Source organism: Ambystoma mexicanum, chromosome 4q, assembly GCF_040938575.1.
Source record: "Ambystoma mexicanum isolate Mex_15411 chromosome 4q, UKY_AmexF1_1, whole genome shotgun sequence".
Classification (NCBI taxonomy): Eukaryota; Metazoa; Chordata; class Amphibia; order Caudata; family Ambystomatidae; genus Ambystoma; species Ambystoma mexicanum.
In genome coordinates, this window is record NC_090928.1 from 247,330,520 (window position 1) to 247,356,225 (window position 25,706).

The 25,706-nt window shown below is 48.0% G+C and overlaps 1 protein-coding gene across 4 annotated transcripts in view; it reads right to left on the bottom strand.

Moving 5' to 3' along the window:
- The window catches only part of GEMIN6 (gem nuclear organelle associated protein 6), a 299,912-nt gene that overhangs the window by 101,651 nt on the left and 172,555 nt on the right, over positions 1 to 25,706 (bottom strand). For all 4 annotated transcript variants that reach the window (XM_069607798.1, XM_069607799.1, XM_069607800.1 and 1 more), the window contains one exon: positions 15,233 to 15,389. In XM_069607798.1, coding sequence (XP_069463899.1) covers positions 15,233 to 15,357 — 125 coding nt within the window. In that variant the 5' untranslated portion in view covers positions 15,358 to 15,389. The remainder of the gene's footprint in view (positions 1 to 15,232; positions 15,390 to 25,706) is intronic.

Sequence of the window (25,706 nt, forward strand, 5' to 3'; positions counted from 1 at the left end):
CCACGGTATATGTCTGGCCGTAATGACCTGCCATATTAGGTTTCTAAAGAGTCTCAGGAGGTATTACCCACCTTAACCTGCAAAAATCAAGAAGGTCAACCCAGACACAGAAATCCACAAAGTTTCTACACTGCATTATCTCCTGGATAATATCTTTAACATGTCGCCATAGCTCAGGCTCTAAGCACACAGCTAGTTCCTCCTTTATCCGAGAATGACACATCGAGGACAATAGTAAACCCCCCGGGATAAGATTATCCTCACTTTTGCTTTGGGAGAAAGTTGATACCGGCAGGGTAGGAGGTAAATTCCAAATGTCTCCAGCTTGATTACTCCGGACAACATCTCCCAACATAACAGTCTGCTCTCCCAAAATGACTGTATGCTCTTTCAAATAGCTCAAAGCCTTCATATCATGCTCCACGGATTGCATTGGACAGGCCATAGATCCATCAGATTCTTTATAGTCAATAGGGGAGCTGTGTTTCCTGTCACAAAGGTGCGGCTTCCTTCGCTCACTGCTAGCCAATACTGCAGAAAAACGATATTCTTTGGCGATACGTGTCGTCAAAAGATCACCATGCACTATGTGGGCTACATTTAGAATCCCTGAGTTGTGTCTTTCTTGCCCAAGCCCCTACTTCACCGCATGAAAAAAGGATTCAGACACAGGGGAGGAGGAGAATGAAAGGACCTAATTCCCAGGTGTTACTTTGGGGCCATTTGCTCTTGTCACGGCATATTCAACACTCAGACAAAAAAGGAAAAAAAGCACACTGCGCTCAAATAAATGTGCCCTGAATAGACATAAGCACACAAGTTCAAACGGGAGACAGCCTTAGGGATATTCACTTCTCAAAGGCAACAGTGCCTAGGATAAGCTGGTGGTAGTGGTTATTTTTTCCCATTTGTATGTAATTTTACTGTTGCACTTTTGCATTTACCTCAAATAGCTACACAGGGTGGAGAGCAGCCAAAGATGACTGTGCCACAACGTTTTTGCTTGTCATTTGGCAATATTGTTCTTTGGGCTTCTTCCTGCCTTCTCAGGTCAGTAAATGCCATATTGAATGCCCTCCTTTGTGGAAAACTAACACTTCCACGGGCAAAAAGGTGGTTTGTGTGCGGGCTAGGACTGTCTGGTCACAGTTCACATCCTGGCAACTGAATGTCTGTTGCTGGGCAGATGTTGTGGTCAGTTGCTATCTATGATGGGATGGCCACTGCCAACTTGAATGGTGCCGATCCTTACCATTGGTGGGCTTGGGCAAGCTCCTAGCTCAAATATTGGTCCACAGCAGGGCTCTTGCAGTCATTAGATAGATCATCGTTGGAGTCAAGTCCTCCCTGAAGAAGAGCAGCCAGTTGACGACCCGAGGACGACCCGTGCAGCTGACCAGCACCAACTCCAGCGAAGTCCTGGTGAAGCCCTGCTCCTCTGCGTAATCTCAAGAAGACCCTAGTCGGTGCTTCCCCGCCTGAACCAGTGGGAACAACCAGTCCCGACGCCTGCTCGAGTAACCACCGCTTCTGAGCCTTCGGAAGTGTCCCTGGAACAACGAGTGCACTGACCAGTGTGAGGGGTCAGAAATGAGAGACGGACACAAAGTTGCAATGTTTTCAACATTAGACATTTTATTTGTATTAACCAAAAAGGGGTTTGGATGGAGGCCTCTCTGCCCTATTCAAAAGAGTTTCCCTGCCTATGAAATCAAAACTAGGGATCAGTCTGTGTCTCGTTGTTTAACTTAGGCAAGCTGTCCTTGTATCCAAAACGTGTTTGACCCTCAAAATGAGAATGAACACCAAAAAGTGCAAGGTAAACAATCCTGAAATAAAGTGTCTTTTCCAGGCAATGTTTTTTTCACGGATGGTAAAGGTACCTTTTGGCAACTTAAGCAATAAGGTCTTCGAAGATGGCAAAAAGTATCTCTTGGCAATTTAAATGATGGAAAGGAAAATGTCTTTTCCAAGCGATGGTGTTTTAAGGATGGCAAGAGGGTCTCTTTTATGCAACACTTTAAAAAAAATAATAACAAACAGTGCCTTTTCCAAGCAATAGTGCTTTGAGAATGACAACAAGGTCTCTTCTACACAGCGCATTTTTAAAATATGGTCTCCTGGTGTACTATACTTCCAGGAATCGCTTTTACAAGGTCTTTTCCTTTCGCACAACTCTAGATGGATTACCTGGTGTACTCTCATGCCAGGTATATTTCCCCAAAGGCTCACTTGCCCGATGTACCTCTTTCACCAGGTCTTCTTACAATCTTTCATTTCTCTTTACGTATAATAGTTGTATTCCTTCACGGTTTATACTTTCTTAGCTCCAAATATTACTTGTTCCAATATCGCCCATACAGGCAGCCCATATATGTAGACTTGTTCAAGCTTTGTGTGTCAACTTCATTGCTAATGGGCATTTGCTTGTGGCAATGCTTGTTCTAAACATCCCCATATTAACATCTCACATATGCAGATTTGGATAGGATTGTTAGGCTTTTTAACACTGCATTGTTGGGAAAATGTTTTTGAATCAAAACTGTCAGAAATAGGTAATGTTAAATAAGCATTATGTGTAATAGTATTTTGTTTGGGACCCTTATTTAGGGCAAAACCATCAGAACCGAAAGATGTTAAATGTGATTCAGGTGTACCTGAGATGTGAATGTTATTTTGCCCAGAGGGTTTTACAGAAAGGGTTCTTTGGGTCCTACAATGGGAGGGACTTGTAAGGCGACAATATGCCATTAGAAATTATAGGGTCATCCTCAGAAAAATACTGCATCTTTTCTGATGGGGTCACCACATCTCCCCGACAGTCATCTCCTCCATTGTGATCCTTGCTCATAATACCACCCCCAGGGTCAGGATCAGGTACCAGTTGCCTTCCACTGGCCATGTTGGAGGAGACGTTATGCTGGAGATTAGTGAGGACTCCACAGGATTCATCACACAAGCTCTCTCCTGGGCTACCTTGTTGCAGCCATTGGCGTTATGAAGGCACCCTTGAAACTTGGAGGATCTCCAACATGTGTAACAAGACATGCCCCTGCATTTTCAGCTTTCATGCAACCGAAGCTGTCCTGGGCCTACTCCTTTGTCTTTCCATTGAAGATCGCCTGTCGCCGTCTGACCGTGGCGACACCTGTTGCAACTTGTCTTCTTCGTTCCCTGCAGATGTTCTTAGGTGGTCTGCCGTTCATCATTTCTTCGTTTGGCTTTCTTCTGGAAGCTGTCTGGAACAGATTCCTAAGCACTGTGACCGACAAACTAAATCCAGTGTCCGAAAGTGCCTGTGCAGCCGTGAACCCTGGGCCTCTTACAACAAGAACAAGCACAGAAGACGGTTGCCAACAGATTCCGGAACCTCCGCAGTGGTCTCTGGAGAAATTGGAGCCAGGGGGCAAGTTAACATATGTCTCTACCCTCACTCTGTTCTCCTAAGGGCTACAAGGGCATAAAGGCCTGCCCCTAAAGTCATTCTTTCCTGACGTTGGTTGGTGGAGGCCTGGTCACGGATCCCTTACTAGGCCTATTCTATGTCTGCGATTAAGTGCATTTACTTACCTGAACATTACCTAATTTTTGGACTCTTAATTAGAACCACTGGCATTGTCAATCTCTTAATAAACCTACCTGTGGAATGGGGACTTTAGGGCGCAAGGCCCCAACCCATCTCAGGGTTGGCCTTTATAAGAGCTATGGAAGCTGTTCTATGGTTATTCTAAAGTGCCTTTTGTGACGAATCCCAAGGCATCGTCACTGCTTCAGATGGGGAAAGCCCCCCTTACTCCATGGGGGGTGAGGTCGCTACCCGATAATCCCCTGGGGGTGGGACTCAGCAGAAGGACCTGATGGGGAGGGAGGATAGCAGTGACCAAACTGGGAGAACACAGTACCCCTTTAACCCTCCCACCTTTACCCCAAACCCTTCTTTGTAACTTCTACCAAGTACCACAATGTACTGTTGTAATACCTCTCTAGTGGAACCCATTGAGGAAAGAGACACTTGCACAGTATTCAATGGTAGTACTGGGATGAGGAAGAGGATGCAAGTAAGGACAATCACCAAAGCGAATGAAGGTACACGCTCTAGCCTCTTTGACAGTGCGATTGGCCAGCTGTCGCTCAAAGGCAGAGTGGAGAGAGAAGGATGGTGTCTTCGTTCAAAGCTCGGTGTGGACTGAGCACTTCGCAAGGGCCGCGCAGACACTCAGCAGGGAGAAGCGGACAACACGCAGGAGGAGGCCAAAGTGGGAAGTAGACCGTGGGAGAGGAAACTTGCCTGCCTGTTACCAAGGCTGCCGTGCTGACATCCAGGCAACTGGAGCCTGCAATGAGAGCATGCAAGGGACAGCAGAACGTCCCGCTGAGCCCGGCGAGCCGTCACAACTCCTGGCAGACCCGCAAACAACCAAAGAGATAGGGCCAACGCCCTACAGATACAAGGGTGGCTAGTCTAAAGGTTGGGGAGACCAAGGGAGCCCATGGGGCACAAGGTGGAGTGAAGGAAGAACAAGTACCAGGGCTGTGGAGAGGGTCAGGGACCCAACAAACGTTGCAGAAATAAAGCAGGCTCACAGACCTTGGCAGGAGAGTAAACCAGGGAGGGAAGAGTAAAGCAGGATGCTAATGTGAAGAAACCAGTGAAGGGGGTCTAGCACCCATATGAGAAGGAGGTACCCCAATCCATAAGAGGGGGAATTATGAACATTGAAAAATCAAGAGATATTCACAGAGTGAATTTGGGAAGGGTGTCTAGGACCCTGGCTGGGGGGAGAGTTCCCCAAACTATATTCAAGTGGAATATGAACTTTGTAGGTGTTGAGAACAGAGACCTTGGCAGGAGAGTAAACCAAGGTTGTTGGTGAAACAATGAAGAGAGACAAAACTGGGAAGTGAAGAACCTGGTGTACCCTACTTGGCAAGAAAGGAGACCAAGAAGAGGGGTATTGCAAATGCGGTCTGGGGCCTACAACAAGTAAGATGATGTATTGCAGCACAGCTTAGGAGAAAGAGCCAGGCTATTTTACCTTGTTGCAGCCCTGGGAAGCAGGTCTGGTCACCCTAAAGAACAAACCTTGTGGAATAAGAGGAAGGCTTTGGGGAAGGGAATCAAATCTCAAGCCTTATGCAACTTATATTTGCTTTTCTACACCACTTTTTGAACTTTTAGTTTGGAACTATAATATCGGGATGCAGGTCGGCAGTCGAAAGACATTTCCCTTTTTTACCCTTTTCCTTAGTTTAGTTTGTGTGGGATAGGATAGGTTTGGACACAGGACTGTGGACTAGAAGTAGGACATGCCAACACTGACGGTATCATTAGTTTGTTTTGTTAAGGCAGAGAAACCTCTTAGCATTAGAGCTAGGTAGTACTTTCTCCAACCCCTCTTATTTTGTGTTTATATTGAATAAAGGTTTTCATCAATCAATATGCCACCCTTGTGTCCGTCTTACTCCCAGACCCTCACACTTTCCTACTTCTAATGCATGCAAGTACTTAACTGTGTTGCACTGGTTTTTTAATCAAATGCTTTCCTAGATCTCCTAAGGGCAAACGTATGTATATCTCTCTGTCCACAGTTAGACCACCATAAATTAACATGCAGCGTTTCTCAATTTCTCCACTGTGAGGCCAATACCACTTTTGCAGCTATAAGCTTTAATGTGACTAATCTCCCTCTGCCCGAGAATAATGGATAGGTTGTATTGTCAGGGATTCCTAGTAATATTTGTCCTGGGTCAAATGGGAAAGTGTGCCCTGTTGCCTGCGAAATATATGTAGCAACCTCCTCCTATAATGGCCTGATTTTAGGGAATACCCACCAGATGTGCAGAAATGACCCCTCCTCCCCACAATCCCGCCATCACTTTCTAGACACTGTCGGTTCCATTCTATTAAATTGTTCAGGGGTGAGACGCCGTCTCATGATTACCTTATATGCCACTTCTTTAAGATGAACAGCTTTCAGCCAAATCCCTCTCCACTCTTCATTTGTAATTTCCCTCCCTAAATCCTCTTCCCGTGCCCACATATAGGCCCACTTTTTTTCGTTGTTATAGGTACACACGAATATATATGATACATTACTCACCGTAATCGTATTTCTGATGCTTGTATCTGCTTAGATTCACATGCTGTGCGTAGGCCGACATCTATTGGAAGCTGCGGAGTATTACAGTTTGTTTTTCGAAACTCAAAAATGGGCGTCGACACAGGGCGTGTCAGTAATACTATCCCTAGTGTGACGTCCACTGTACCCAAGATCCCTCACGCGTCTAGGATCCTCAGATTGTATTTTTTCTGAAATGAGGTAGCATGAGGAGTAGCGCGAGTACAGATAATCCAAGCAGACAGATAGAAAGGTAAGACTACAAGCAACCATGCGCCTTCTCTCAGAGGGGAGGAAGGGTGGGTCGCATGTGAATCTAAGCATATACAAGCATCAGAAATACGATTACGGTGAGTAATGTATCCCTTCTGAGGCTTGTGGAATCTGCTTAGATCACATGCTGTGCATAGATTAGCGAGCAGTACCTGAAGAAGGAGGTGGGATGTGAGAAGGGTCATGAGCAAATAAGTGTCTTAGAACCGCTTGTCCCACTTGTGTATCTGCTTTGGAATGGGTGTCAATGCAGTAATGCTGAGTAAAAGTGTGAATAGAGCTCCAAGTAGCTGCTTTGCAAATGGTGTCAAGGGGTACATTTGCAATGAAAGCCAGAGTGGCCCCAATGCCTCTAGTAGAGTGGGCTCTTGGCGTGAAAGGCAGAGTTCTTTCAGAGCGTGAGTAACACAGCTGGATACAGTTAATAATGCACTTCGAGATGGCACCTTTAGAAACGCGATCCCCCTCTCTGCCTGTAGCTACGGAGACAAACAGTTGATCTGTTTTCCTTAGCGGTCTGGTTTTATTTACATAGTAGAGGACCGCCCTACGCACATCTAGGGTGTGTAGTTTCACCTCAGCCGAGCTTTGAGGGTCCTGGAAGAAAGCCGGAAGCTCGATGGACTGGTTTACATGGAATTTAGATATAAACTTAGGTGAGAACCTAGGGTGTGTGCGTAAAACCAGTTTGTCTTTATGGACAGTAAAGAAGGGATCCTGCACCGACAGAGCCTGAATTTCAAAGACCCTTCTTATAGAAGTAATAGCTACTAAGAAGGCAGTTTTATAAGTCGGGTGTTTGAGACTGCTTTTATGCATGGGCTCGAAAGGGGGGCCCATGAGCTTAGATAGCACCACATTAAGGTCCCACCCTGGTGGTGGGTTTGAAATAGGAGGGTGAAGTCTCTTTACTCCTTCCATGAAGGCTTTAACTACTGGTACTTTCCACCACGAGACCTTGTTATGGGAAGTGGTGTATGCCGACAGGGCTGCCAGGTGTACTTTCAGTGAGTTAAAAACCAATCCTGCATCTAGCAGGTGGAGCATGTATGTAACAATAGTGGAAGGAGTGCAATCAACTGGGTTGATTTGTCTACTCTGGCACCAGATAACAAATCTCTTCCACTTGTCAAAGTAGCAGTCAAAGTAGCAGTGCCTTGTGTTTGGTTTCCTAGATTCCTTTAGGATGTCCATACACTTCTGTGGTAAATTGAAATGTCCAAACTCTATGACCTCAGGAGCCATGCTGCCAGGTTCATTGAGTTGGGTTGCTGATGCACTGTTTGACCTTGGTGCTGGGACAGTAGGTTGTACCTAGCCGGAAGTTTGATGGGCTCGCACACCGCCATCCTGCGTAGGTGTGGGAACCACGGTTGTCTTGCCCACATGGGAGCAACTAGGACGAGCGTCATCGACTCTCTGTTCATCTTGTTGACCACCTTCCTGATGAGAGGAGTTAGTGGAAAAGCGTACGCAAACATCCCTGACCAGTTCATCCACAGGGCGGTCCCCTGGGAGTCTGGTTGGGGGAACCTGGATGCAAATCCTGGGCATTGTCTGTTTTCGCTTGTGGCGCATAAGTCTATAGTGGGGAAACTCTCTGTGTAGAACCCATTTGTGTTCCTCTGGGAGGGAGTTTCTGCTCAGAGCAGTCGCTAGGGAATTGAGCTCCCCTGGAACATGTTGTGATGACAGGAAGATGTTCCGTCTGAGTGCCCATATCCAGATTTTCTGGGCAAGCTTGGATGATTTGGCGAACGAGTCCCTCCTTGCTTGTTCAGGTAGAACATGGCTGTCGTGCTGTCCGTCCGGATTTGCACTGACAGGTTTAGTAGGTAGGGCTTGAACGCTTGAAGCGCTCTGAATACTGCCAGAAGCTCTAGCAGGTTGATGTGGTTCTTGGCCACTGAGGGAGACCAGAGACCCTGAGCTGTGTGGTGGAGATGGTGAGCTCCCCACCCCGTTAGACATGCATCGGTAGGGACTACTGCCTGTACTTCGGGATCGTAAAAGGGTTTCCCCTGTGCAAGATTCTCTCTTGTCCACCAATGAAGGCTTTGTAGTAGTGTTGGCGAAACGACCACTAGATCGTCCCACTTGCCTGAGACCACTGTTTCGCCAACCATTCCTGCATGGGACGCATGCGCAGGCGCGCGTGGGGGAGCAGGTAAACACATGACGCCATCATGCCCAGCAAACGCATTGCTTTGCGTATCGTTATTTGGTGACCGGACTGATATTGCAGAATTTGCAGTAGTATATTCCGAATTCTTTCCTCTGAAGGAAATGTCAACCCCTCTTGAGTATCTAGGATTGCTCCTAGGAACTGTTTGGAGGTGCTTGGCACCAGGCTTGACTTTCTCGTGATCGAGAAGCCTAATTCGTGGAGGAGGTCGATAGTCCTTTGAATGTTTGTTCTGCAAATTACTGGGGTTTCCCCCGTTATGAGCCAGTCGTCCAGATAAGGGTACACCGGGATTGCCTCCCTGCGTAGGTGTGCAGCCGCCACCGCCAGTACCTTGGTGAATACCCTTGGTGCCGAAGCTATCCCGAAGGGCAGTACCTTGAACTGGTAGTGCCGACTGTCCACCTTGAAGCGCAAGTACCTTCTGTGCGCTGGAACATGGAAATATGAAAATAGGCATCTTTCATATCCAAGGTTGCCATGTAATCCCCCTTTTTTAGGAGGGGGATTACCTCTTGTAGCGTAGTCATTCGAAACTTTTGGTGCTTGACATACTTGTTGGCAGGCCGTAAATCCAATACTGGGCGCATTGTCAAATCTTTTTTTGGCACAACGAAGTAAGTTGAATAAATACCCTTGTTTACCTGGTGTACCGGGACGAGTTCTATCACGTCCTTTGCTAGCAGATTGGCCATCTCCTCGAGGAGAATCTTCTGATGTTCTAAAGAGTGTACTCCTTGTCGTGGAGGCTGGTTCTGGGGACGCTGCAGTAGTTCTATACAGTACCCTGCGGATACTGTTGACAGCACCCATCTGTCTGATGTGATCCCTTCCCAAGCCTGGGTGAAGTTGGAAATGCGTCCCCCTACTAGGGTTGCGTGAGAAGGGACCCTGAACTGAGCGTCACTGCTTTGGTCGAGGCGTGCCGCCTACTCTACTGGGGCTGCCTCTGCCTTTACCACGTCCTCTCCTATTATCCCTGCCGTAACGCTGGGTAGACTGTTGTTGTTCCACTGTGTACCCTGCTCCTGGGAATAGTTTGATCCTCTCTGGGAATTTTGGCCGCGTGGGTGACGAAAATTACCATTCCCTCTCTGGTTAGGGGGTTTATTGGTTAACTCGCCAAGGGACTTGAGTGTCTCATATTCGTCCTTGGCATTCTTCAGCGCGTCCTCGACCGCCTTACCAAACAGATCGGCTTCCACCGGTTTGTCCAACAATGATGCCTGGGTTTCTGCCTTAAAACCAGACTGCCGTAACCACGCATGTCTCTTGATAACAGTACCTTCTGCTGTCAATCTGCCTGCGTTGTCCACGGCGTCAAAAGTTGCTTTTAAAATGCAACCAGACACGGCTCTACCCTCTGCGGAAATTCGTGCTAACTGGCCCTTTAAGGGTTCTGGTGCAGAGGCTACGAGTGCCGCGACTTCTTCCCACTGATGGCAGTTGTAGCTGGCCAACAGGGTGGTGGAGTTTGCAATCCTTGCCCGATAGGCGGACGTTGAGGCTACTTTCCTGCCGAAACCATATAGTTTTTTGCTCTCCTTGTCTGGAGGAGCTTCGGACGATGACAAGTGTGTTCCAGCCCTCTTACGAGTGTTAGTGACAACCAGGGAGTCTGGCTTCAGATGTCCTCTTATATAGAGAGGGTCAGACTGGGCTGCCCTGAAAAGTTTTTCAACTCTGGGATTGACTGCTCTGGTGAGGTTTGGGTTCACCAGGGACGGGTCTATTCTTCGCTGAATAGACTGGCAACAGGCCTCCTTTCTCCCACTAACTCCTCGGCGAAGTCCCTCTCTTCCTGGACACCATGGGTGTCAATATGGAAATGTTCTGCTGCTCGTGCAAGAACCTTGTTCAGGAGGGGTTGGTTATCGACAGGGGAGTCGGTAACTGGGGCTTCCTTCTCTACCGGGGAATCTCTTCTGTAGGTTTCAGGGTCTTCCTCTTCCTCTTCTTGGTCCTCATCATCCCCCTAGTAGCCCGTCCCGGTTTGCTCTTCTACCATGCCAAATAAATTCTTGGTCCTCACCAAAGGAAGTCTCTCCTTGATACTGCGAGTATGGCCGTTGAGTATGGTTGTACATCGAATGGGTCCGCAGACCTCATAGGTGTCTCAAACTGGGGCTTCTTACTTGGGGGGAATAGGATCATTAGAGCCTGAGGGTGTAGCCCCTTGTGGATTATATGAAAGGAAATGGTCTGGATTTTTATCATAAAAGTCTGCCAAAGAAGACATCCTTGACATTACCCTATCTATGTCATCACTCGACCATTCTTTGGAACTGGGAATGACACTCTCAGAAAGTCTAGGAGACTTATCCTGAGTAGATTTGCTGGTTTTAGAAATAGCAGCAGACTTGGGCTTGTCTGTCTGTTTAGGAGGAGTGGAGTGTTTCACAGGTGTGGAAGAGTGCAAAGGCTGCTTCTTCTGCTGTTTTCCCCCCGCCCCGTGAGTGGAAAAGTGTTTTCCCTGTCCCTTTGTGGCTCCGGAGGTTTTCGACGCCTGGCGTCGTGGATCGGGGGTAGAGTCCCTGTCCATCGAACGTGGCACCGCGCTGATCTTGTCTGCGGGCTCAGACTCCTGGAGAGCGGCCTGGGGGTGGAAGTCGTCTTCGTCCTCCGACGATCAAACTTCTCTTAGCTTAGGGAGCGAGGCACTCTTGGCAAGAGTGGATGATTGCCTGGAGTCATGCGGCGATCTCGATCGAGAACGCCCAGAGGACACCGATTCGGACCGTTATGTATGTGCCTCTTTCCGAGAACTCGACGTTGTCGAGTCTCGGTTGGACTTCGTGTGTTGTGTGAGTGGTGTGTGAAGCGCTTGTGTCGCCGGGGGTCTTCCCCATAGCCGCCCTGTCGGACGACCTTCCGAGGTCGGGGACCTGCGCTCGGCTGTCTTTCGACGCCATAATGCCCTCGCCGTCCGAAAGCACGGCGTCGCTGCCATCGCTGAAGGTGCCCTCCGCTGCCATGGCCGCCTGCCTGGCGTGGTGGGCCCAACGCTTCGTTGAACGGTCCTTAAGTGTCTTAGGTTTAAACCTACTACACGCTCTGCAGTTCGCCTCGGGGTGGTCCCTCGGCAAGCAGAGATTGCACGTGGTGTGCCTGTCGACCCAAGGGTATTTGCGATTGCACTTGGGGCAGAATTGAAAAGGGGTACCCTCCATACGCACCTTGAGGCAGCGTGCTGGTAAGTGTAGGAAATGTATAAGGTGTACCTATATACCAAGAGTGTAGCGTATGTCCAACCCACGACTCTCCCTACTTGCAGGGCCGAGGCCAGAGGCCTTACAAGGCCTGGGCCGAGGCCAGAGGCCTTCCGAGGCCCAAATCCGTCGTGCAGCAGCCGACAGTCGAATTCTTCTCCAAACCAGCGTCGAGTGTCGAAGTTCGACGTTGGGATGGGGGAAAGGATGTAAATTAATCAATATTTTAGCAAAAGTATGGCTAAGGCCAGGGGACTCCGCAAAATGCTTCCGACCAGTATGGCGGAAAAAAACAATCTGAGGATCCTAGACGCGTGAGGGATCTTTGGTACAGCGGACGTCACACTAGGGATAGTATTACTGGCACGCCCTGTGTCGACGCCCATTTTCGAGTTTGGAAAAACAAACTAATACTCCGCAGCTTCCACTAGATGTCGGCCTATGCACAGCATGTGATCTAAGCAGATTCCACAAGCCTCAGAAATATATAGGATATCATCTCCCTAGTTGTGAGTCCGCTACAGAGGTTTTGTTTTTACCCGCTTATAAAATACTGCCATTGGAAATTGGACTTACATTTCTACTCCCTAAAATATCATTTTACTGCCAGCTTTAAAAAATAGGGAGTAAAATACTCCCACCTCCAAATCTTATCTGGAGTACTGCCTGGAATGCTTTAAGCATGCCTCTGCTGAACCAGTGATCTCCCTCTGTAGTTGTAATTCTTGCCTAGGGGACATAGATTGTCAATGCCTGGAATAAATATAAAAAACGTGGAAGCACATTTATCTTGAATGTATTCATTTTCATGAACCAGGAGATTGGACTTTTTTCCATCTCGACAAGTCCCCAATGATCTGGGCAAATAGTTATAGGTAATTCATACTGTAGATGTTATCAATTCTGGATGTCAGTCTCATCCCTAAATATTTAAGATGGGTTTTTGGCCACTTAAATGGATACCTTTCTTGTAGGGTCACTTTCTCTGCAGCGGGGGTAGTGAAATTACAATTTTTCTATTTGTCATAGTTTTTTTTAGTTTTTGTTAATATGTTTATTACGTTTTATGAACAGGCAAATAAAATAACCAAGCAACTCATTCCAACCTCTCCCTCGCTCCCCATCCTTCCCTCTCCCTCCCAACCCCTCTCTACCCCCTCGCTCTCCCACTCCCTTCCAACGATTTGTCATAGTTGACACGGAATCTTGAGGCCACCCAGAAGGATCCCAACTTCCCCTGCATATAGCTAATGAGATAGCTAATAAGGAGCCAATGATCTGATTATTAAAGCCCTTATGGATTTCAAAGGTTCTTCCTCCTCGGCTTCCTTGATTGGGTCAATGGAATCGGTTGTTGGTTCCTTGTCAGTGGGAGCTGGTGGTGTCGGGTTTTGTGGCGGTACAAGAGGAAGAGTGTTGTGGAGGACGATGCGGCGGAAGAGACTGAGGAGGCAAAGGCACTGTAAGGAAGGAATTGTATCAATAGGAGGCACAGACACAATGGATACAAGTTTCAAAAACATTTATTTTAGTGTTTTGGTTGGGTTGGTAGAACTAACTGGCCCCGACTCTAGAATGGGAGTAGTCTCTCGACCATTAAACAAACTATAAACAAATCCAAGTCAGGCTAGTCAAAATAAAAAGGCCTATACTAACAAACCTAACCTTGCTCTCCTTCTCGATTAACAAATGTTTAAGTGAATACAAAAGGAAAAATAGTCTCTTAAAATAAATGTCAGAATGGCTTAGGTAACATTCTTCCCCACATTCAACAGCATGGGGTCTCGAGAGTTCCTAAAGGATAGGTGGATGGCACAGTTCCCACAGTCTTGCACACTCTGGCTCACTGGTACAATTCAGGCTTGGGCTTGGACAGACTTAGGCTTTGTCCGCCTTCTCATAAACACAACGTTCTGTTCTTGACTTTTACTTTGCCACAATCCAATACAGGCTTCCCTCCGTCGGGCTCGAGCCTGCCTCTTTTCACATTCACCTTTTTACTTTATCACAGTTCAATACTCACTTCCCTCTGCCGGGCTCAAGCCAGTCTCTTGACTTTGTGGGGGTTCCCTTCCCCACTTTCCTTCACATTAACTTTCACTGTATCAAAGTTCAACACAGGCTACCCTCCGCCGGGCTTGAGCCTGTCTTTCTCTTCGTGGGAGATTCACTTCCCCGCGTTTTGTCTTTACATCTTTGCACTGTCGAAGACTTTCAAAACTGCAAGGGTTTTACATAGACCTCTTCATGGCCACTTTGACCTCTGCTTACACAATTCAACAATCAACAATCTTCCTAATCTGGAAATGCTTCTTAGTACTTTTAGTTTCTTATTCTTTTATTCAACTTCGGAATTGCAGATACTTTCTTGCTTTGATTTCCGTTTAATAAACTTCAACTGAGAACATTTCACAGAGATTTTCGAATGTGCCATTCCGCCTTGCAGGACCAATGTGTTACTTTGTATACTTTCTTCATCATTCAGCAATTGTCCTTTCCCTCTAAGCGTTTTATCAGCACATGCGCAACCTTCAACTCTTGATTACAGTTACTTTTGCTTTTAACACAAACCAGGCTTTTGTTGCTTCCAATAAATCACTGGTCGTGTTAATTGGCTTCTCTCTTCAGCGTCTTTCATGTAGCAGTCAAGGTCGTTGCCAACGCCTCCTCTGCTCCTCCCCAACTCCACCCTTCACCAGTGAGGGAAGCGGGCCACTCTGAAGCATTTTGAAAGTTCCTCCTTTCCGTTCACTCGGTTTCAGCCTTGGAACGCTTACAGCCTCCCGAAAGTGTAGAAGTCTCGCCTGGCTGTCTCTCATTCTTCACCGCCACCAACCAGCCTCTTGGCCTTCCAACTTCCACAGCCTGGTACGCACCAGCCCCAAAAGAGCTGCTCCTTCTCGTACCCAGTCTCACTCAGATTGTGCCTGTGCACGCCACCTTTTATCCTGACAGGGAGTGTGAACAAGTTGCAGGTGTGTGTAATTAGGATTACATGCCTGATTCTGTCTGATCTCATTAAAGGGACATCGCCATTGCAAGGAATTATGGGAGCTGTAGTTTCCCATAAAATAAGCAGGGTTAGATGGGTTGTGGAAAAAGGGGGGAATACCATGTCTCACCATCAGGTATTTCTCCCACACTCCCTGAGGACCCCATTACCCAGGTGATCCACCCTCACTTGTCCACACCAGGGTGCCGGTTGTTCAGTGCCCCTAGCGGCAGACTCAAAGAGAGCCCACTCGCAAAAGGTGCCGGTGTTAACGGCATCTTTACTTCCAGACTTGCTCACTTATAATGGGGCATATAGTCTATTTTGTTCGTTCACACAGCATAGATCCATTTGACAAGCAATGCAAAATACCAAATGTTTAATAGAAACAAACCATAAGTAGGCTATACGATTTTAAATGTAGACCTTTTGTGGTTTATTTTTTTAAACTTACTTTGCAGACACTGGATCGGTTGTCAACACCCAACCTTGATATTCATTTTTTTCATCTGCTGTGACTTTAACTTCTTTGTTGTTATATGTCTGCCATTCCAGGGGTGTTTTCTTGCTCCATTCCATCTTCTTTGAGTTTTGGTTCCAAGTCAGCTGAACTGCAAAAACAAAACACTTTTATAGATTCCAATTCCTCTGCCTTGTTGGGTATTCGTAGTCCAGCAAATGGCAGTCGCCACAAATACAAAGGATACCATGAAATGCTTAGTAGCTTGTGCACTCTCCAGCCGTATTCAGTGTTCCTAATTGAAATGAAGGAAAAGTGACTTACTTGTATTCCTAGAACTCCATCATGGGTATAATCATGGAACTGTTAAAGACTCAATTTCATTTTTTTAAAGCCATTAAAGAACCTAACATTTCACCAATCTAGCTTTACTGTTTTTAATCATTTGCCAACTCAACCTCCAAAATGCAAAGGCATGGTGTAAACGAGGAATCAAGAACTTTAAAGGACAGAAAACAATTCAGATAAATGAAAATGCCCCTTTTAGACTATCAAGCCAAAAGTTCTGAAAGAAAGGCTTGTCGGACAAATAATCCGCTTTTACGGAGTCTAGATACCATTTCTGATGAAGGTATGCACAGAACTCCAACTAACCGCCTTGCAAATGTCTGTGTTTGGGATGTTCCTCATCTGAGTGGCAGTAGCCACTTTTCCTATTGCAAAATGAGCTCGTGTCCTCCGTGGAAAAGCCTGATCATCTTTCTAGTAACATGGTTGAATGCACGAGACAAAGCCTTAGACAATTAATTTATGAAAAGCTAATAGGAATTGGCCTATTTTTTTTTTGTAACAGCATCCTCTCTTGACATCCAATGTTTTTGTAAGGGCATCCTTAATGACTGGAATAGTGAAGGATTCCATTAAAGGATTTTGTCTGTAATGGAGAAGGAATACAATTTTATAAATGGCAAAATGTAGGCTTGATGTGAACCTCGAAGTGAAGGCATGATATTTAGCTCACTTAATAAGGTAGTACGTTTTCTTCTTGGCACAATAGAGGACGCACACCACTCTCCCCCAGCACCACAGGAAAACATCTTGCATTTGAAGGGGTTGGAAGATATATGGTAGACTGTCTTGCTTCTCTTAACGCTGTATGCACTCTTCATGAAGAATTAAATGTCTGGGCTGTAAGCACTCTAGAGCCATGCAGCAAGTTCTGTGGCGGCAGGTTGTGAGGGCACCCATTGTCGTTATTTTGAGTAAGAGACTGTTTGCAGAATCCAGGTGTGGCTGTTTGAACAGGTAGATTATATAGAAGTCTTGAAACTGGTTTATCAAGCAGAAGCGATCAGGATCGACTTTTCCCTCAGATGTTGAAGCGTCATGATCTCTTTTGGTAGGAGGGAAATCAAAGAAAAAGCATATAGACTCATGACAAATGCAATAAAAAAGCATGCCCCCAAGGTTGTTGGCCCTCCCTTAACATTTTGCTCACTCAAGAAGTTCCCAATTAGGAGCCATTTGCATCCTCCTTGTAAAGTCCCTCGCCAAAATCCTGCACCAGATACTTTAAGCTTCCCTCAAGAGGATCCTGGGACGAGCCACTGCAGTCATATTGTGGCTCTGAATTCAGAGGAAAGTTGCATTTATGGATCTCAGAATAGCTTTCAGAGCCAGATGAACTGCTCTTTGTTCCAGCATGGTTATCTGATTAATTTTTTCCTTTTCAACCACGTTGCTGGAGTGGTCAGGTGATCCTGGTGTGCTCCCCAAACGTACATCAACATAACAATCACCACAGTTTGTTTTGTTGGATGTTTCTAAAATAGAACTCCTTGAGGTAGATTCTAGTCCCAGCACCACAAAAAGGGAAGCCAATTTTGCTGTTTGAGCTCAGAGGGAGATTTTCTTACCAGTCTGCCATTTTCTCCAACCACTGGTCCTCTATGCACTCCAAAAGTCGCGTTGTGCCCAGCCATGCATGTGGAACAATGAAGATTAAACAAGCCATTGCTGCTAGAAGCTACAAAACCAATGAAGTTACAGACAAACACTTCTATGTTTTTGAAGTTGCCCCTGGAAAATGACTTTTGATTAAGCGGAGGTATTGATGTCTTCATATTTACTGCAAGGCCGCAGCAAGCCAGAATGTTGGATGTTGTCTGGTATTCCCAAGGTGGTTTCTGTGCAAAGATGGATTGAATAAGATAAACATATATTTTCTTAAGGTCAGGTGAGCGGCAATCATAGCCACACATTTTGGGAATACCATTGAGGCAGATTTTAGACTTAAGTACTTTGCTTTTGGTAGGGCTGTCTGTTCATTACAAACCCGAGGAACTTTCCTTGTTTGTTCGCCATGTGGATGTGGCAGTGCAAATTCTGCAGATCTATGGCAGAGTTTTCAGTAATTCTTTGTCCAATGCTAAAAACTGCATGACGCACCAAAATCAGCAGGCTGTGACAGTAGCCCTCTTCCGAAATACTGATGGATTGGCTATTGTGAAACCCCTTTAATCTCCAGTATGTCCCGCTTTTTATCATCATTCCAACAGTTGTTCCACTGACTTGTGCAAATCAGAGTTGTACTTTCCCAGAAGTGAAGTTCTAAAGAGCTAAATGAATGAAGTGTTAGTCCATTGTTTGACTTCTTGGACCTGTACGGCAGAAGAAACAGAAAAGTATTGTCCTGAATAAGGAATTCATTTTGGGTAGCTGGCACAATAATGCGATCTCGAGATGGATTTCTTCACAGGAACAAGCAAACAAATTCAGGGGCACTGTATTTTTTGTCTCAACTTTGCTACCAAACAATCGCTTTAGGGACAGTAAAGTGCACATGATTGGATAAGAAGGTATGGGATTCTGTCCGATAGTTGCTCACATAACGTTGCAAAGGGCTGCCTGCTGAAGGCCACCCTTTGCAAGGTAGCTCACTGTCCCACTCGCCACTTCTGAGGATGTCCTGCACGGCACCTTCCCCGTGCCGCTGCATGGCCCTTGCCCGTCCCACTGCCCCAACACCCTCACTAAATGCTGCCACTTTCCTGCTACAGGCCGGCCCTCCTCGCAGCATGTCCTGCTGTCAGGGAGAAGCATGGCGTACACCCGTTTGTCGGCCTTTGCCGCTTTTTTTGCAATGCGCTTTTACCTGGCGCCCACTAGACTGCCAATGAAAGGTGTGGTGAGCCTATAGATGGCAAATAATGTCATGAATTAGTATTTTACTTCCTTAACTTATATTAGCACCCGGCACGGGGGAGCCAGCCAATCAGGTGGCTTGAAATGCAGGCTGGAACCTACAATCTGAGCCCGCGTTCCAAGCCGCCTGGCGGCTGGTTCCCCCGGCCGCCATCTCCCCCCCCCCACTCTCTATCCCCTTTGTTTTTCTTTTTCTATCCCTCTCCTCACCCCCACTTACTTGTTTGTTGTGGCAGCGCAGGTCTCCGCTACTTCCCAGCTTCTCAGCCGCTATGGAAAAGGAAAAGGGGCTTGCTTTCCATGGCGGCCATCTTAGCTCAGTATTTTCAGTCATTGAACGGGACGCGAGGGACTGAAAATGCTTTTTGTTTTTCTTCCCGTATTACTGCTTTGGTAACTCGGGGTGCTAACGGCCTTAAGCCCCGTTCCAAGGAGGCAACAGCCCGAAACTCTCGATAATGGCCATCGCTTCGCTTGGGTCGTTAACCTGGGCTGCCGGCGCGTTAACCTCCGTTTCAGCCACTGGAACGGGGGCTTAACGCCACAGTGTTTTGTGCTATTCACTTTGTAAGGTGAAGGAAGACTCGATAAAAAAAAAGTGTTGTTAGGGAGGAAGGAAAAATAATCTTACCTCGTTTATATAATGTGGTGTTTGTAGACACGCTCATGTCTGCTCCCAGCTAGGACGGCAGAGGGTCTTGATTTCTTTACTAGCAGGCATAAACTATTACATTTATTTCTGCATATATTGTTTTTATTCAATGAGAGCAATGAAGCAGCAGTTTCGGTTTGGTTGTTCTTTCCGCAGACTAAATGGGATGTCTGTGAGCTAGGTTTATTTGGGGACTTCTGCTACTTCCAAATGGGTTAAAGGTTGCTCCTTAAGAATTGATCCTTCTTTTCTCAAACGACCCCTCCCCTATATAGTTTGCAACCATGGGGAAGGAGCAATGCAATGCTAAAAGATGGCAGGCCGTGGGGGCGTGGCTACGAGAGCCATGTAAGAGGACGCATCCTGGAGGAGCTCCCGAGATCCTGCAACGATCCGGGCAAATATGTGCGGTACGACGTATCGCTGACCACCGACGATACACAGGATGGTGTGTGAAGGTATTGGCCACGCATTGTGAACTTTTGGAGAGAATCGGATTAACAGCGACGGAGATCGGTGGCTATGTGTTAAAAGACTCCGCGAACAAAGGGCGACTCAAAATGGCCGACCGGGGCCCGGGACTGGAATAGAGGCGAGTTGTGCGGTGACCTAGCTGTGACGGTGCACTGTACACAAACTTGCTACTTTAGCAACCGATCGATTTTCTGAGCCATGTCGAACAGGCCGGTGCGGCCGAAGGGGAAACAGCCTACCTTAGATGACTTCACTAGAACTCCCCTGAGCCAGGACACTACCAAAAGTAAGGAAGCGCTGGCTGGGAGTGGCACGACATCTTCGTGCACCAACCAAGAAATCCTGGCGGCGATTGTGGAACTGAGGGCGGCCTGGGAATCCAAGTTGGAACTGGCCGTTACGGAACTGAAGATTGCACTGGATCGCAAGGTTGGAGAGGTCCAAGAGGACGTTAATCTGCTACGACAAGATGTCAGGACCCTGGCGGAGCGCACGGAGGCCCTCGAAAAAGAAGTTGGCCCGAATACAGCAGATTGCGCCACTCACAAGGCCGACTTGCATGCCCTGACACAAAGGATGGGCAACCTGGAGAGCAGAGCGGAGGAGGCTGAGGGACGAGCCCGCCGCAATAACATCCGCATCGTGGGCCTACCGGAGGGGATGGAGGGCCGTGACCCTACGGATTTCATCGAATCCATGCTCTTACAGGAGATATCTGGAGGGGCCCTATCTCAAGGATTTGCGGTAGAAAGAGCACATAGAGCCCTAACTAGGAGGCCACCTCCCGGGAACCCGCCTAGGCCTGTGATCGCCAAAATCCTTAATTGCCGCGACCGGGAGAGGATACTGGAATACTTCCGCAAAGGAGGGACGATCACGAGAGGAGCGGCAAACATCACGGCTTATCCAGATTATACTTTGACTGTACAGCGTAGTCGCATGAACTTTGGGTCTGTAAAGCGGAGGCTGAGAGAAGCGGGCCACAAATATATGTTACTCTATCCTGCAAAATTGAAGGTCTTCCATGCACATAAAACCTTGTTTTTTGAAACTCCGGAGGATGCCATGGGATGGCTCGATGCGCATGGATGCCCCCAGGAACTAGAAGCTCGGCCCAGAAAGGACTCGGAAGAGACACGGGAATCATAACATGGCGTCGCAAGATGGCGTGGCTCGTGGGACTTGAATATAGTCGGTGTGACACTTTCGGTAAAGAAGGTCAGATGACACTATTTGTCAGGACACTGTGAACTCTTATTTGATCGGGAGCCTCACGGGGCGATACTCTCTACCCCACAATAGTTTTAGTTGGGTGACCACTAGGGTGACCTCACCCTACTGGGCTCCGTTCGCCGATCGGTGTTTGCGGAGCTAGATGTGGGGGTGCCTGAGCTCTGAAGCTGGAGCTTGGCAGCAGTTGGGGTGTGTGATGTTGGGGAAGGCACGGGTGGGGGGAGGGGAGGGGAGTTGGGGTTTAGTTGTGTATATAGTTGAAGGGAGTTTGAGCTTATATGAGGAGTTACTGGACCAAAACGCTATCTGTGTCATGGGGGCGGTTGGGGGTCGCTACATGAGAGGCAGGGGGGAACGAGCTTGCCATGGGAGACCTTAAGATTGTCACCTGGAATGTCAGGGGACTTAATAGTTATTTAAAAAGGAATAAAGTTATGTTGTACCTCAAAAGGCAGAGGATTGACATCGCACTATTGCAAGAAACACACCTGAACCGACACAAGTTAGAACTGGTTGAGAAAAAGTGGAGTGGCATGGTGGTGGGCTCCCCGTACTCTGCCTATGCTAGGGGAGTGTTAATCTGGGTAGCACCTCACGTTCCGTTCAGAGTCACGTGGCAGGAGGTGGACACGGAGGGCAGGTTGGTTATGCTCAGAGCCCTGGTGGAGGATAGAGAGGTTTGTATTATTAACACATATGCCCCCAATCAGAATGCTGCTGCATACTTCAGGACCCTATGCACCCGTTTGGGCACATGTGTGGGGGGAGCGATCATTTGGGGAGGGGATTTTAACTGTGTTCTCGACCCAAGGGCTGATAGGTCCGATGATAGGATTGATCGGCCCACCCCGGCGGCCAGAGTACTACAGACGTTACTGGGCGACTTTGGGCTGGCGGATGTTTGGCGACTGAAATACCCAAGTACCTCGCAGTACTCTCACTACTCTGCCCCACAGCGCTTACACACGAGATTGGATTATTTTTTTGCCACGTCAGAAGTGGTGTTGGCGACCACTCAAATTGAATATAAAGCAAGGGTCCTATCGGACCACTCGCCCTTCGTGCTGACCTGGCAGTATGGCCGCCCTCGTGCACGAATACCTACATGGCGCCTCCGTGCGGAGGCGCTTAAGGACACGGTTTTCAGGGAGGACATCAGGGAGGCGATCCAGCGGTACTTTGAGGTTAACACGGGCAGTGTAGATTCGGCAGGCACACTTTGGGAGGCATTCAAGGTAGTGTTACGGGGGGACGCTATTTGCAAGTCGAAGGGCCTGCAGGGTGGGGTTCTGATGGAGTTAGAGAAGGCGGAGAGACAACTGGAGCGCGAATGTAGCAAGGCAGGAGGGGATGCAGACCTAGTACTTGAGCTGCAGCAGCGGTGTTCGGAGCTTTGGGAGAGGCTTTGTAACCTTAACTATAGAAAATATGTTGAGAGGCAGCATGCGGTGGAGACAAAACTGGCCGCCTACTGGCATGGCTATATAAGAGAGAAACCCATAGGCCCCCGATTAGGATGATGGTTAGAGAGGACGGAGAGGAGGTGGACACCCAAGAAGGAGTTAATGCAGCCTTCCTTGATTACTATAAAGCACTGTATGAGGACATAGGGGGAGAAAATCAGGCAGAGATCAGAACTACACTGGAAGACATAGAGCTGCCCAGGATTAGTGAGGAGGAAAGAGAGGAGCTGGACGCGCCTATTACACTAGAGGAACTGGAAGAGGTAGTGAAGGGATTGCCCACTTGTAAGACCCCGGGCACGGACGGACTCCCTAGTGAGTTTTATAAAGTGTATGGAGCAGAGGTACTCCCCCCGATGCTAGAAATGTTCAATGAATCTTTCGAGAAGGGTCGGTTACCGCAAACGCTCAGAGAGGCGCTGATAGTGCCGCTCCCCAAGCCTAATAAACCCCGACAAAGCTGTGGATCTTATAGGCCGCTGTCGATGCTGAACCAGGACAGCAAGATCCTTACGGCGGTCCTGGCCAACAGGCTACGTAGGGTCATCAGTAAACTGATACACCCGGATCAGACGGGCTATGTCCCCAACAGGAACATAACTCACAATCACAGGCGACTTCACCGAGTGATTGAAGAGGGGAATAGAAGCGATGAAGAGATGGTGGTGGTGTCCCTAGATGCAGTTAAGGCATTTGATTCAGTGAGGTGGCCGTGGTTGCTGGCGGCCTTGGAGAGGTACGGGTTTGGGCCTGGCTATGTGAGGTGGGCGAAACTGCTGTACAGCGCGCCACTGGCCAGGGTGCGCACGGGATCTGTGATATCCAAAAGGTGGCGACTTAGCAGAGGCACCAGACAGGGATGCCCCTGGTCCCCGATGCTGTACATATTGGCCCTGGAGCCCCTGGCGGTGTACCTTAGACAGCAATATGACCTGGTTGGCATCGAGGTGGGAGGAGAGAACCATTTGATATCCCTATATGCTGACGACCTGTTGTTGTACCTGAGGTGTCCGGAGGAAAACCTCCAGTACATTTTAGAGGTCATGGAAAAGTATGCAGAGCTGTCCGGCATAGCGGTTAATCCCAGCAAATCAAGTATGTTTCCGTTGGGGAGCTTTATTGGAGTCCCTCTGGAACGGTTGCCGGTGTTGCCCGTGCCCTGGGCGACTGAGTCTTTCCGCTACCTCTGAATTGATGTATATCATGCTGTGAAGGAAGAACACTTGCACAATGCCGAGGCGGCGGTAAAGAAAATCCGCGAGAGTATGCGGTTTTGGGAGAAGCTGCCGCTGGCAATGGTGGGCCGGGGGGCGATGCTTAAAATGGTGGTCCTGCCAAGGCTTTTGCACTTTTTCAGTAATACACCATATTTCATACCCAGGAAGTTCTTTGTCAAACTTGATAGTGTATGCAGGGACTTCCTGTGGCACGGCATCCGCAACAGGGTAGCCTTGTGGAAACTTCAAAATTTCCACGATAGGGGAGGCATCAAGCTGCCAAACTTTGAGGCCTATTATGTGGCCAGCCAGCTGCAATACGTGACCAGATGGCTCTCAGATGAGGAAACTCCTGAGTCTAGACTGGTTGGGAGGGACTGCGCCCCGTTTTATTTAAAGGAGGTCGTCTGGGTCCCTAGGTCGGACTTGCAAGGATGCCCAGGTATGTTGCTGCTGGGGTGGAGAATTTGGCGTAGAATGTGCCAGCTGATTGAGAGCCCACACCCGTGTTCCCCGCATGTGCCATTGGTCTCCCTAGCTATGGGGGACAGCCAGCTCAGGAAAATTATCAGGACGTATTGGGAAACGGTTGGACTGGCCACACTGGGAGACATATGGCAGGATGGGGCCATTAAGGAATTCGTAGACCTGGGTGAAGAAACAGGGTTGCACGGGGGCCAATATGTTACATACCTAAGGCTAGTACAGATCATCCGCAAAACTTGGCCGGAGACGGTGCTGGCGGAAGATCCGGATGCACTGATCGGAACGATATATGATATATCAGAGGGCGGGCATGAGATCTCTAGATTATATGAGGTGGTGATGACCCGGGTGGGGAAGGATTTTATGGATCTGAGGCTTGACTGGGAAGCGGAAGTGGGGGTACAGATGACTGATGGGATGTGGGAGCGGGCCATGGGATACCATAAGAAAGTGTCCAGGAATGCTAGATTGCAGCAAATACAGCTGTACATCACGCACAGAGCATATATGACCCCGAAGAGAATAGCTAAGTTTGCGAACGCAGGCAGACAAGCATGCCCGAAATGCGATGAAGTAGACGCAGGCATGACACACATGTTCTGGTCCTGCCCAGTGATTGAAGGCTTTTGGGGGGAAGTGGCACAGAAATTGGCAGATAAGGGGGTTCTGCTACGCATTGACACGGCCTGGGCCTGCCTCTTGGGAGGGTTCCCTAGACCACGGAACACCAAACATCTTGGGAAACTGAGAGACCTGGCGTATGTACTTGCTAAGAGAAGGATAGCTATGAGTTGGAAGCAACGCCATGGGCCAAGAATAGAGATATGGTGGCGGGACCTGCAGAAGTGGGCGGAGGCTGAAACGGGGGTATGGCAGGAAGCGTGTGGTATTTGCGGGGAGGAAGAAATGGGCAACCTGGCGGCTTGGAGAATGTTAATCACGGGACTCTTTGGCGCGGAAATGGACCCTGCTGCTTCCGGGAGGGGCGGCGCCCGGCCGCACCAAGCGTACACAGAACTGTAAGGCTGATAAGCTCTCGGGGGGGGGGGGGGTTTAAGTGCAGTAATACGGCATTAATTGATGTTTACAGTTTGTAATGTATAATGCTGCAAGTTTGGTTTGTATTGTGTTATTTTGAAATAAAAAATTATTTAAAAAAAAAAAAAAAAAAGATGGCAGGCCGTATTTGCTAAGCAAGTCTGTGTTCATAAAAGGAGTACTTCGCCTGCTGGTGACGCCAGAGCTACTACAAGCTTTGCCAGGTGGGAAGGCATTCTTGGGAGTTTAATCTAGTCGCATACGGAGGCCTCTTCATTCGCAAACGCTCATTTTCATTCCCATCTGGAACTTATCTGCAGTCACTAAGGGAAGTGTGGGCATGAAGACGTGCCTGTGATCCCAGTTCGTACATCGTGTCAGAGAGAGATGAATAATTTAATTGGAAGTGAGAGACTAAGAATGGAACGGAGAGGAGGTAGACGAGAGAAAGACACAAAAGGTTGAATGGTCAGAGGTTTCAATGATTCCATGGGGGTGGTTTCATAGGTAAGGACAGAGAGAGCAGGAATCAAACTAATAGAAAAATGGGGATGCTTGATTGAGTAGATCAACTGGCCGGTGATTGGATTAGCAGAGAGATTAATGGTGAGGTTGAAATGATAAGTTAAATAGGAAGCGAGAGGCAGGGCAAAGAGAAGTAGACAGGATAGGGAGGCGAAGAACTGACGTGAGTGAATATG